Below are 12,371 nucleotides of genomic sequence, written 5' to 3'. Positions count from 1 at the left end.
ACCTTTTTATTGTGAAAATATACATAAATAAAATTTTAAATTAAGAAAATATTTTTAAAAAACCCGGTTCGCCTAAATTTCACGTTACGAAGTCACACATGTTAATTATAAACTTGACTAAGATGTTTTAATTTTTTAGACATTTTAAAAAATATTCTTATATGTACGGATCCCCTAAACAGAAGACTAATCATATACCAGAAGTCTTATTTTGAATTATCTCGTTCACTCTTAATTATTCAAAAATTGATGGTTTATTATTTAAACGATCCAACCGTACGGATGTTAATAAAATAATCTCATCAACGTCGACACAAAAATTCAGATGATTTCGATGAATCGAAATACACTTTTATATCGTTTTTATAATAATACTTTATATAAACAAAATATTAAATTAAGAAAATATTTTCCCAAAAACACAAAACCGACCGACTATAGAGTAAAACCGACCGACCTTGAAAATTACGCGGAAAATGAATTTTTTCGTGAAAAATTAAAACACCCGCGCGACAGAAACGACATCGTTTGATGGTTCTGCACAGATTTCCAGGTCAAAACCGACCGGGTTGCCGGTCGGTTTTGGTGCGTCAGTATATAAACAAAAAAAAGCCCCCTTTCCTCTTTTATTCTCACACGAACTCGAAGCTCCAAACTCTTTCCTCTCCAAACTCTTTCAAACTCCAAACTCGAATCAAACCCTCTCCTAACTCTTTCAAGGCAAGAATCAAGTGCAATGGCGGCAAGAATCAAGAATCGGAAACCCTCTCCAAAATCCTCTTCAATGGTAGAATCCGAAACCCTCTCCTAACTTTTAATTTGTGTTAGTATAGAGCTTAAATTTGTGTTAGTATATAGCTCTATTGAACTTCAATTTGTTTGATTTGTTTAGTTTTCAAGCTTTTATATGTATGCATTGTATGTATATAAAATTTGTATATGTTAGTTTGGAAATATACATGCAAGTTCTTGTCGTCGGTTATGTCATGAGAATGAAAACGATAGGTTTTAGTTTGTGTATGTTAGTTTTGGTTTGTATATGTTTTAGTTTTAGTTTGTATATGTTAGTTTTAGTTTGTATATGTTAGTTTTGGTTTGTATATGTTAATTTGTATATGTTAGTTTGGAAATCCCTGTTTTTTATTTGTTTTTATATTTTTGTAATTTTTAGTTTGTACTCACATTCATAAGGAGGGCTTGGAATTTGGTTTTGTGTTTGTATTAAAGGGGTTGTGGTTTGCATTTGGCATTTTGATATAATTAAGGTGTTGTGGTTTGCATAATTGGTTGTGAATGAAATTTATGTGATATAATTAAGGGGTTGTGGTTTGTATTTTGGCATTTTGATTTATAAGGGGTTGTGGTTTCATTCATTTTGGCGTTTATATGTTCAAAAATGAGTCGATTCATAAGGTGTTGTGGCTTGCATAATTGGTTGTGAATGAAATTTATGTGATATAATTAAGGGGTTGTGGTTTGCATTTTGATTCATAAGGGGTTGTAGTTTCCATTTAAAGTCGATTATTTTTTTATTCATATTCTAACCAATGGTGTTTATGGTGTTTGATTAGGGCACCTTGTGGTGGTTTGTCATCCTTGTGGTGATGATCATTGCCTTAATGGCAAGAAAAGGCAAGGGCAAGGGGAAGGCCAAGGAGACAACCAAAGGCAAGGGAAAAGGGAAAGCCAAGGAGACAACTTCCACTCGGAAGGGTAAAGGAAAGTCTAGCACCTTGGCTATACGTGATGAGCCAACTGATTCGGATGAAGGCGGGGAGAATCCGAATGAAGAGGAAGTTCCAAGACGAAGGGTAATTAGGAGGCCACGATCCCATTCAGCCGGTTTGTTTGGAAAAGTCCCTCCGAAACCAATCCGTATCAATATTTCAGGAGGACAGTAAGTCTACTTGTAGTAACTTATATATATATATATATGTATATCTATCTATCTATATATATATATATATATGTATCTTGCACTTGTTTAAATTTTGTTGACATACATATATATGTACATATAATCTCTTTTCACATTTTGGTAGTATTGAAGATGATCAAGCAAAGAAGACTTTGCTTGCTATTGTTCGTGAAAGGTGGCCCGTTGGACATTACACGTTCACCGACATTGTTGAATATGATGATGAATGGCTAAAACACGTAGTCGAGGAATTTAATGTAAGCTACTCTTCTTATGCTCACATTGTGATTTGTATGCATGCTTTTTTATTTATTTGTATTATGTGTAAATAGTCTAACCACATGTATGTAATTTATCTTGATTTTATTATAATTGTAGTTATATTTCAAGCAACAAAAGGGACAAAGCCGGTCCGAAGCAAAAAATATAATTGAGAAGCATATCAAGAACACAATAAAGAGGACGTTGAATGAGCTCAAGACAAATATTGAGCAAAAATCAAAGGAAAGCGGAAAATCAAAATTGAGTTTAAGACCTGGATATTGGTCTGAACTTTTTTGGAAGGATTTATTAAATTATTGGGAAAAGAATGAGGGGCACTTGCATAGGTCATCCGTTGGATCTACGAACCGCAAGAACGTCAAGCGGTTGCATAGTGCCGGTGCCCGGTCTTTTAATAAAGTGAAGGAGGTATATATAAATATCTATTATCATACACACCTTAATTTCTTAATTAAGATTTAATTCACATATATATTATATTGATGATTTAAATTGTTTTTGGAAGGAAATGAAAAGGAAGGAACGTGGAAAGAATCCAACTCGCCTTGAAGTATGGAACCGGACGCATACAAGGGTTGGAAGTGATCCCGAGCACCCCGTGTATACCACGCCTGCTGCAATGGCCATAGCGGTAATTAAATGATTGTCTTGTGGTTTTTTTTAAAGTTTCAATGTCCATTTTACTTTTTAAGTTGTTTAATGTACTGATTGATGCACATTTCTCTGTAGACACGATATGCTTCTATTCTAGAAAGCAGGCCGGTGTCGGTTACACAAACAGGGGATAGAGACGAGCCCTTGGAATGGTGGTTGTCAGCAACCGGAGTTCCCGAAGGCAAAAAGCCTAAGAAGGACTACCTTGTTGGATTCCCCGAGGCTCGTGCTAGTCAACTTATTCCGACTCTCGCCTCACGTTACAGGGATTCAATAAGAGGCGAAGCCGGTGGATCTTCCGGTCAGAGACAAGAAGCCGTCATTCCCGACAATGTGTACCTCTCGGTCGTGCGCAATGTGCTCAATGAGGTCCGTGCGAGCCCCCTTCAATTTCAGCGACAAATGTCTGAAGAAGAGATCGCGAATTTTGCAAAAACCGCACTAGAGGCCTCCGATCCAGCTGCCGATCCAAGTACAAGGGTTCAATGGAATTCTATGATTGGTGGGGAGATGGTACACATTGTGGGGTCGATGGTCGAGGATATACTCCTCAAAATGGAAAGGAAGGTTGAAGAGGTACGAATTCATATTTGTTATCTACTTGTATTGATCGAGTATGCTTATTTTCTTATTGGTTGTCATTGTCTATTATATGTGCAATTAGGAAAAGGAACGCAGACTCGCAGCGGAGAAGGATTATACTGATCCAGAGGAGCTGTCGGAGGAGGAACGCGGGGGACCCGAAGCCGGTGCTGATGCGGGTGCCAATGCTAGTGCTGCTTCGGGAGCGGATGCTAGTGCTGCTTCCGGAGCGGGTGCTACTGCCGCTGCGGATGGAGCTGCTTCCGATTCAGATGTTACATTAGATTAGTTTGGCTTTTGAATATTTGTGTTTTGAATATTGTGTTTAAGTTGGATTTGGAATTTGGTTAATGCTTGTGAAGGGCTTTTGGTTTGCCCTTGTAGACAATTATAAGTTTGATGTTTGGGATTGTAGTTATGGTACATTTTGTTGTTATATATGGTGTTGTGGTTTATGTATTTTGGATATTGTTGGTTGTTGGTAGCAGGTATGGCAGTATATAGAAACAGCAGGATTATTTTTTTTTTGATAGAAAACCCAGAAAACCGACCGACTGAAGACAAAACCGACCAGCCTTACCATTCAATTCACAGACAAAACCGACCGACGTATACATAACCGACCACGGTTACCATTCAAAAAAGCCAGAAAACCGACCGATTTCTTACTACTCGGTCGGTTATCTTTGGTAGATCGGTCGGTTATATACGGTCGGTTTTAATCCCTGCAAGCGCTCTGGTCGTTAACCGACCATGTCCTGTCGGTCGGTTATGGGAAACCGACCGAAAGCGGTCGGTTATAAGGTCATTGTTTTTAGTTTGACTTTTCTGGTCAAACGTTTATAACCGACCACCTGCGGTCGGTTTTAGTGAGCTGCCACAAATTTGACTTTTTGGTCAAGATATTTTGACCGACCACAGACGGTCGGTTTTAGTTCCCCCAACAAATTTGACTTTTTTGGTCAACAGATTATAACCGACCACATCCGGTCGGTTATATTATTCTTATATCGATTGACCATATTTTGGTCAAACATTTAAACCGACCGACTCCGGTCGGTTTTAGTTTACACGTGGCTGTGGCGTCCACGTGGCTCCAGATGGCATTGCTGCAGGGCCCAGGTAGCGACTTTCTTAAATAAGCAAAACCGACCGACATTTCGGTCGGTTTTCGTCTTTAAACCCGACCAATAGCTGATAACCGACCAGGTTACAACCGACCAGCTTCTCCGGTCGGTTTTAGTGTTAAAACCGACCGTTTACCGTTGTAACCGACCGTTTTTGGCGGTCGGTTTTGTCCTGTTTTTTTGTAGTACACTTGACTATTAACAGATGGTATAAAGCATAAACTAGTTTTAAACCTTCGCTCGTCCTTCTCCCTTTGTCTTGCTAGAAGTCCATATATATGAGTAACCACCATTGTACAATTGTCCACTTGGTTGCTGCCACTCCTTCCCACTCCTCGTATGGATGTTAATTCAAAGAAGTACCTTTGAACTTCAAATATGGACCAAAGTCTCTTGCCTAATGGTACAGACATTCAAAACCCATAATTCTTAGAAGCGGCTCCCACCTAAAAGGGGCTTGAGCAATGATAGGCCTTTCAATTGCCCATAACCTGCTGCCATCCAGCCGAATATCAGGTTCAACATCACCTGACAGCTTAGGACGCAACTCGCGAGCTGCTACAGTCTACACCATTCCCCTGCTTGTAGCCATTAAGTATATCCTGCAACCTAAACTCAGTTACAAAAATTAATGATTAACCATCCACGCATCATATATAAAATGTAACTGAAATCAGACACAACCTCTCCTTTAACACAATAAGTCAATTTGGTACCATCTTGGAGTCCACGCACAAGCAAAGTAACCGGTGCCAATCATTGTTCCCGACTCAACAAGAAATAAACCAGTAAGGCTAAACATAACTCTAATAACAAACATTTTTAAAAATCTAATATAGATGAAATTTGCAATGCAATAAAGGTAACACTCAAATACTCAATATTCACACCTTTTTTTAGCGCACTCTACAGTGTTTCTTTGTTGTTTCCACACTCAACTAAGGAAATAAGGCCTTGGCCTGCATAGGGAAAAATATCAATTCCCGCAAATAATAACTCTTCACCTGGCAAGGAGTTTCAAACCTCTCATATTAACACATATTTTTTGAGCCTCTCGTACTCTTCTTATATGGCCTCAAATCTGTGTAAATGTAGGGAATAGCTCCTACATTTCGTAAATGTACAGAACATTATATAATTTGTGAATTATATAAATGTAGGAGCTATTCCATAAAATAAGATGCAAGTTAGAGAAATGAACATTACTCATCATCAAAAATGAAATAATTTGAATAGTTCATTCTGAAGTTAAATGCCGAAAAGGATCCAATCCGACAATTAGAAAAAGAAACGAAAAAAAATATTCCGAAGTATTACGATCTCTTAGCACCCGTGCATATGATATTCTCCTGTAATGTACAACATGGTCCACGACACTCCTACGTTTGGCACGCGCCACCCTCCTCTCTCGTCTCTACTTGTGACTATGGACCACCGGTGCTGCTAATGATAGTGACTCCGATTTGTGGGCGTCACGGTCTTTTTGATGGTGGTGGGCTTCATGGCGGGGTTGTTCTTTTTTATGGTCGTGGTCAGACTCTCTGGTCTGCAAGGTGGCCTTCGTGGCCTGGATCTTGGGATTGTTTCCTTGGCAGCTCTGCTTCTCGAGAGTTCTGTACCTAACAATGTGTATAAGCCAACAAATTTTTAAGAACATAACCGTATCAACCCTTAACACAAATTCCATAATCAATTAATATATAATAATTTCATTATATAAAAGTAAAATAATATTACCTTGAAATATATATATTGTGTCTATTTTTGGAGCATTTTCTTCATTATTTGCTTCAAGTACTTCACTAATAGATGTTAGCTGAACATGAAAGAATAACTGATATTTAAAAAAGCAAAAATAGCTCAACAACAACAATAAGGAATAGTGAAATTTTTAATAACTTCTGCGCCCAACCAAATTCAAAATGTTTTAAAGAATGGCCTCTAACGACTACTTTCATTTCATCGTCTCTCACAATAACTCTTCTGCTACCATCCTTGGAGTGTTCCTACTTTACTACACTGCTCCACACACTCTCACTTTGATTTACTTTCTTTACACATGTAAGCTCCAGTGTCACAAAACAAATAGCACAACTAACTTAACATATAACTTTTTGACTGTTTAGCTTCTAAATAAGTAAATAATCAGTCAATTATTTTTTTTATTTGGCTACCTCTATTGTCATGCAATAATCTTGTCAAATGGTGTTTTTCTTTATTTTTGTGTGTCATATGGACAAGAATATCATGATCTTTAATAAATACAAATGAACTCGAGAAGAATTTAGAAAAAACAAAAGTGGGTAAATGATTTTTATCATTAATAAAAAGACGACTAACGTTGTCTTGTTATGCTTTAGTTTATATAACAATGTTTTTTTTATAACTTATAAGTTTTATTACATGAAATCTTCTAACTAAGTTTTCCTTTTCAAGTTAAAAGGTAAAAATCTAGATGGACTTTGTAACCATGCACCCGAAAGAGAATATACCTGTAAAAAAATATTTGGAAAAAACCTTGCAAACTGAATATCACCGGCTAAAAAAAATAAATAATTAGACATTTTTTTTATTCAACAACAAATACTTTAATTAGAATTGAACTTATCCACCTACATTTTGAGTAATATGTTTTTCCAAAGTAACAACAGCTTCTTTACCCTGGTCAACAAACCAACTACAATTGTAGAATGCACCATTCTCCCTAATTTATCTTCTTGATAAAACCATGAGATTCTTTAAGTTCCCAAATCTGAAAACACTACAAGAAAAACCGGGTATTTTTGACCGGTTATTTTTGACCGCCTTATTTTTGACCGAACGCAGTCACATTTAAGGTCAAACTCGCATGTCACCAAGTCAAGGTTAAAATTGACCGATTAATTTTGACCGCTCACAATTTTGACCGAAAACGGTCAAAATTAGTTTTTGGTCAAATTTATCCGATCAATTTTAAATGGCGGGCCCCGCAAAAAAAGGAGGGAAATTTCCCGCCAAAGCATGTTTCGATGACGTCATTAAATTTGACCGATCGCGGTCAAATTTGTGTGCGGTCAAAATTATTTTCTAGGCGGGAATTTTCCCGCACAAAATTTCAAAAAAAAGTTAAATATATATTTGACTGGAGTCGGTCAAAAATATAAATTTGACCGGGTTCGGTCAATTTTACCCTTCCCATATTTGTTTCCCTTTTCTCATTTCCCTTTTTTTTCTCGTCTATTTACCCTTTTTCACCATTTCTTTTCTATTTTTCTCATCAAATCGTTGAGACCATCAAGTAAGTATCACATTCTAGTTTTATTCTATTTTTTTTTCTTTGAAAATATAAATTCAATACCTAATTATGATAATTATATTGGTTAAATTGTGTTTCCTAAATTTGTTAAATTAGTGTAGAGTATTGTTTGTGAAATTAGTATAAATGTTTGATGTTACTCATGTATGATGAAGTTAGTATAGATTTGTGTATTAGTATAAATTTTAGGTATGAGTTGATTAGAATTTTGTGATTTTATTTTATTTGCATTTATATTGAATTTTGTATATATTTTGTAGACGAACATTAACTTAAATCCATGAGATAATAGCAAACAAACAGATATTGTGGAAGTCTATATTTTTCTTTATACAAAGTAAATCATATAAAAATTAAAAACAACAAACATGTGCGGACAAAACAAATATTATAAAAGAATAACCAACAAACAAATATCACTAAAAGTTTCGGCATTGCCATTTTCATCCATCAATATCATTTTAAGACTATATTCTTCTCCCTTGTTTGGATTTGTCGATTCTCACATCCGACAAACTCTTACTCTCATAAGTCAATAATCTATGTCGATATTCAAAGTATCTAGCATAGTATAACTCATTTACAGGGGTTAATTTGAGAAAAGACCGACTTATCAAAAATATTTTCTGTTTTTGATATACACTTTTAACAAAAATATGGTCAACTTTTTGGAAGAGAAGTAAGCCATTTTTGATAACAAAATAATCGAAAAGAAGTTTCAAATTCTGATTTAATATTTATTAAAGTAGGTAGTTTTTAAATATATTGCAAAAGGTAGTTTTGAAACTTTCTTCCAATATATCTGAAACTAAAAAAAGTAGTTTTTATTTTTGATATTTTTAAAATTAAAATCATAATTTAATTTTTATAATACCTACTTTTAGGTCATTTAGGTATAGTTTCTCTTGGTTTTCATTTATGTTTTTATTTTGATGTTATTGTCTATATATATTATTATATTTTGCTTACATAAAAACTTAACAAAAATGATAATATAATAATTGACAAATTAAAGTAATATTTTTTTGTCACATAATTAAAGTAGTATTTAATTTAGTTAGAAGTAAATATTTCTCACACGTATATTATTTATAATTTAAATTAGAAAAACTAAAACTAAATAAATAAATTAATATTTTTAAAGACAGCGGGATTAGATTAGACAGGCGAATGTTAAGAGGATAGAAGTCCCCAAATTGAAATTTCCTATCTACAGACATTCCAGATAAACTCGTCGATCCCTCACCTCTCCTCGCAGTAGCGACCCCCATTTCCACATCTAACCTCACACTTCCGACCTCACAATATGATATCTCAGACAAACATCTCTCTCACCTCACTGTGGCGACCTCCATTTCCACATCTCACCTCACAACATAATATCTCAAATTAGGGTTTTGATGTTCTCAATTTAGAGATTTAGGGCACTTCTCAACATCACTTCTCGATTGAGATTTTGATTCTCAGTTCAACTTCTCTGTTCTTCACTTCTTAATCAGGGCATCTCAACATATAGGGCATCTCATAGGTTGATGACTACCTCAACTTCTCCTCCTACCCAAAGCGTAGGTCCCACCGAAGGTCTGCAAGCGATTCGAGCGCATTTCTTGAGCAGGTGAGTGTGGACCACGAAGAAGAATGCAAAATAAGACCCTTGGCACCAGGCTCCAGGTGAGCAGCTCAACTTAGTTTCTTATTGTTTGAGTATATTAGTCTAGGCATAATTTCTTTATTATTTCAGAATATTGGATTTAGGTATATTAGTCTGGGCCTTTTCATTGATGTTTGCAGCACTAGTATTGCATATATATACATTAATAATTTTTCTTGCATTTTGCGTTACATATGATGGTGGTATTAATTTTTGATGTCGCTGCTCACACTTGCCTAAGTTGAGTTCCATATGCTCAGATTAGATGGTCATGGTATGCTTGATGTTGTCTAGACATACCTGTCAAGGCTTAAGTGAAGAATTTGCGAGTTATGTATGTTTTTTCACCTTCTTGCTTTTGGAATTTTAATTTGAAAAAGCAAAATTTTCATCTAAACAAGAGCTTCATTTCTGACGCAATTTTAAGAAATGTTTCCGATTATATTAATACACTCATATTTATACATTAGATAGGAATCCAGAACGTTGGCTGACCACTTCAGACTAGTACGACCGGTATGCTTCCTTAGGGATTAGTCAAGGTTACATCTATATGTATTAAAGAACTTAATGCGAAAGTGAACCACGACAAAAGCTCTGTCTGTGGCTATTTGAAATTAATATAAATTATTGTTAATCTATTAAAATTAAACATTGCAGGCACTTAATTTGCAAGCTGGTTTGGATATTTTATTTCCCTTCTAACTTGAGTCATAATGGTCACATTATAAAATGGTAGGTCTGTGAGGATATACTGGAGTTCCTTTACTTCATAGAATGAAGATGAAATCAATCATTAACAAAGAAGGGCCAAATAGGCATGCCTTGAAGAGAGGAACTCCTATAATGGGTGGACTGTTATTTGTACCAATTGGCGTGATCGTTGCAGAAGTCATAGTTGGTTTCTCTTCTATTGAAGTATCTGCTGTGGCTGTCGCAACTCTGTCATTTGCGGCAATTGGGCTACTTGATGACTCGTTAAGTCTTATCAACAAGCATAATGGTGGTTTATCTTCCTGGACAAGAATTGTCTTGGAGGTAAGTGCTATTTCTTGTTTGTAATTAAGTTTTGTTATTCCCAGAAGTATTATTACAAAGCATTAAAAGTTCTTAACATATGCAATCCGACTGATTCATAACCATCATAACATTACTACATTGGTAAAATTTTGGACATTGCCGAGTTCTATAGTGGATCTGTTTGATAGGATTTTTGTAGAGGGGAAACAAACTAACCTATCTAGGGAGAGTTGCTGGACTGGCTTGATGAGAGCCTGACACTTGGCTCTTCTTCCAGCAATAAAAGAAAAACTGAGAAAGAAATGTGAATGTCTGATACTTGCAAGGATTTGGATATAAAAAGGAAAAGTTGTTAGCGATTATGTATTGGATCTCATATTATAATTTCAAGGTATTGCCTTCTAAATTACATTATATTTATGGTATGCATGATATCCTGTTACTGTTTTGCATTATTCTCAATTAAGTGTTCAATTTAGTGACAGGTTGTCTAGACATACCTGTCAAGGCTTAAGTGAAGAACTTGAGAGTTATGAAGTCTGACCATGTCCAGACCTGCATTAGGTGAGAGACATAATATTTACGAGTAAGAAGTTCTATTTTATGTAGCCCTCTATGATTTATATTTGAGTGATTTGAATGCCAAATCCTGCTTTTTTAGAATACTACTCTAGTGGTCTTTGCTGTTTGAAGAAATTTGCACAGAATTAGCATTTATGTATCTATATCCATTTGTCTGGTACCACAAAAATTTGAGGTTAAGTATTGCTTATTGGATTCTTCTACGTGCTGTCTACATGTCGCACACCTGCAAATCTATTATTTTCTTTTCTGCATTCTTATTTTTCCATAATTTATTCAATTGCAGGGTGCTAGTATTGAAAAAGCTCCAATGGATCGCGACTTCTCAGGAAATCATGATGATGAAGACGTAGATGAAGAAGCAGATCAATTTCCCTTGTAATTGATGCAAGGTTTCTAACTGCTGTAGTAATTGATTTTGCAGCGTAAAACTTATCCTATCAGTTATGAATGGTACCAGTTGTGAATGGTGTATGATGAAGTTTGTTTACAGTGTCTTTCGAATTTGAGTTTACATTAAATTGCAAAGTTCAGTATAGTTAGTTTGGGTTGTTGTGATTGGATTGGGTTATTTTGATTTGGTTACAGGTGGGATAGTAGTATATAAGCTAGGTCATGGCGTTTTTTTTTGGTAATATTATTGATAAATTTGGCTGTTTTCGGTCAAATTTATAAATTTGACCACCCAACTTCAGTCAAATTTATAAATTTGACTACAACTTTCTAGTCAAAAATATAAAATTGACCAACTGAAATAAGTGGTCAAATTTATAAATATGACCGGATATAAGTGGTCGAAAAAATAAATTTGACCGAGTTGGTCAAATTAATTTAAAAATAGGCGGGAAATTTGAATTTTCGTGAAAATTCGAAGTTCGAAAACACTAGTCAAAATTGACCGCAAACGGTCGAAATTGGCGGTCAATTTTAAACGGTCAAAACTAATCGGTCAATTTTATCCGGTCAAAATTAACTATTTTTGACCGAAAATGACTAAAATCCACTAAGCTATGACTGACCGTCAATTCCGGTCAAAATTAGCTAAATTTGACCGAACCCGGTCAAATTTAACTAAAATTGACCGGAAATGGCGGTCAATTTTACCCGTTTTTCTAGTAGTGAAATTTAGCTTAGTTTTTCAACGCGAGGCCTGATAGAACTGTTGTACTAACACACTTGACTACTAACAAATGGTATAAAGCATAAACTAGTTTTAAACCTTGCCTAGGTCCTTCTCCCTTGGTCTTGCTAGAAGTTCAT

At 35.4% G+C, this 12,371-nt stretch overlaps 1 protein-coding gene and 1 long non-coding RNA gene across 3 annotated transcripts; both read left to right on the top strand.

Moving 5' to 3' along the window:
- The first annotated feature begins 1,231 nt into the window (after positions 1-1,231).
- LOC135147866 (uncharacterized) lies at positions 1,232-3,877 on the top strand. Its single transcript, XM_064081885.1, has 6 exons — positions 1,232-1,897; positions 2,043-2,175; positions 2,297-2,608; positions 2,706-2,831; positions 2,930-3,430; positions 3,519-3,877. Exons 1-6 carry the CDS (start codon positions 1,605-1,607, stop codon positions 3,723-3,725), a joined length of 1,572 nt encoding a protein of 523 aa, XP_063937955.1. The 5' UTR covers positions 1,232-1,604; the 3' UTR covers positions 3,726-3,877.
- A 5,205-nt stretch (positions 3,878-9,082) lies between these two features.
- LOC135147997 (uncharacterized) lies at positions 9,083-12,125 on the top strand. Of its 2 annotated transcripts, XR_010285826.1 has the most exons (4): positions 9,083-9,529; positions 10,249-10,920; positions 11,009-11,093; positions 11,398-12,125. It is a non-coding gene; the product is annotated as an uncharacterized LOC135147997 (long non-coding RNA). The 2 variants fall into 2 exon arrangements; XR_010285825.1 differs by having other exon boundaries at positions 10,249-11,093.
- Positions 12,126-12,371: the final 246 nt, after the last annotated feature.

The sequence above is a fragment of the Daucus carota genome, chromosome 7, assembly GCF_001625215.2.
Source record: "Daucus carota subsp. sativus chromosome 7, DH1 v3.0, whole genome shotgun sequence".
Taxonomy (NCBI): Eukaryota; Viridiplantae; Streptophyta; class Magnoliopsida; order Apiales; family Apiaceae; genus Daucus; species Daucus carota.
This window is presented reverse-complemented; position numbering and strand designations above follow the sequence as displayed.

Excerpts from the sequence above, each read along its gene's own strand:
- LOC135147866 (XM_064081885.1), top strand. The coding sequence starts at position 1,605 with ATGATCATTGCCTTAATGGCAAGAAAAGGCAAGGGCAAGGGGAAGGCC. Across the intron at positions 2,176-2,296 it reads ACGTAGTCGAGGAATTTAAT|TTATATTTCAAGCAACAAAA; the intron begins GTAAGCTACTCT and ends TTATAATTGTAG. Across the intron at positions 2,609-2,705 it reads CTTTTAATAAAGTGAAGGAG|GAAATGAAAAGGAAGGAACG; the intron begins GTATATATAAAT and ends TGTTTTTGGAAG.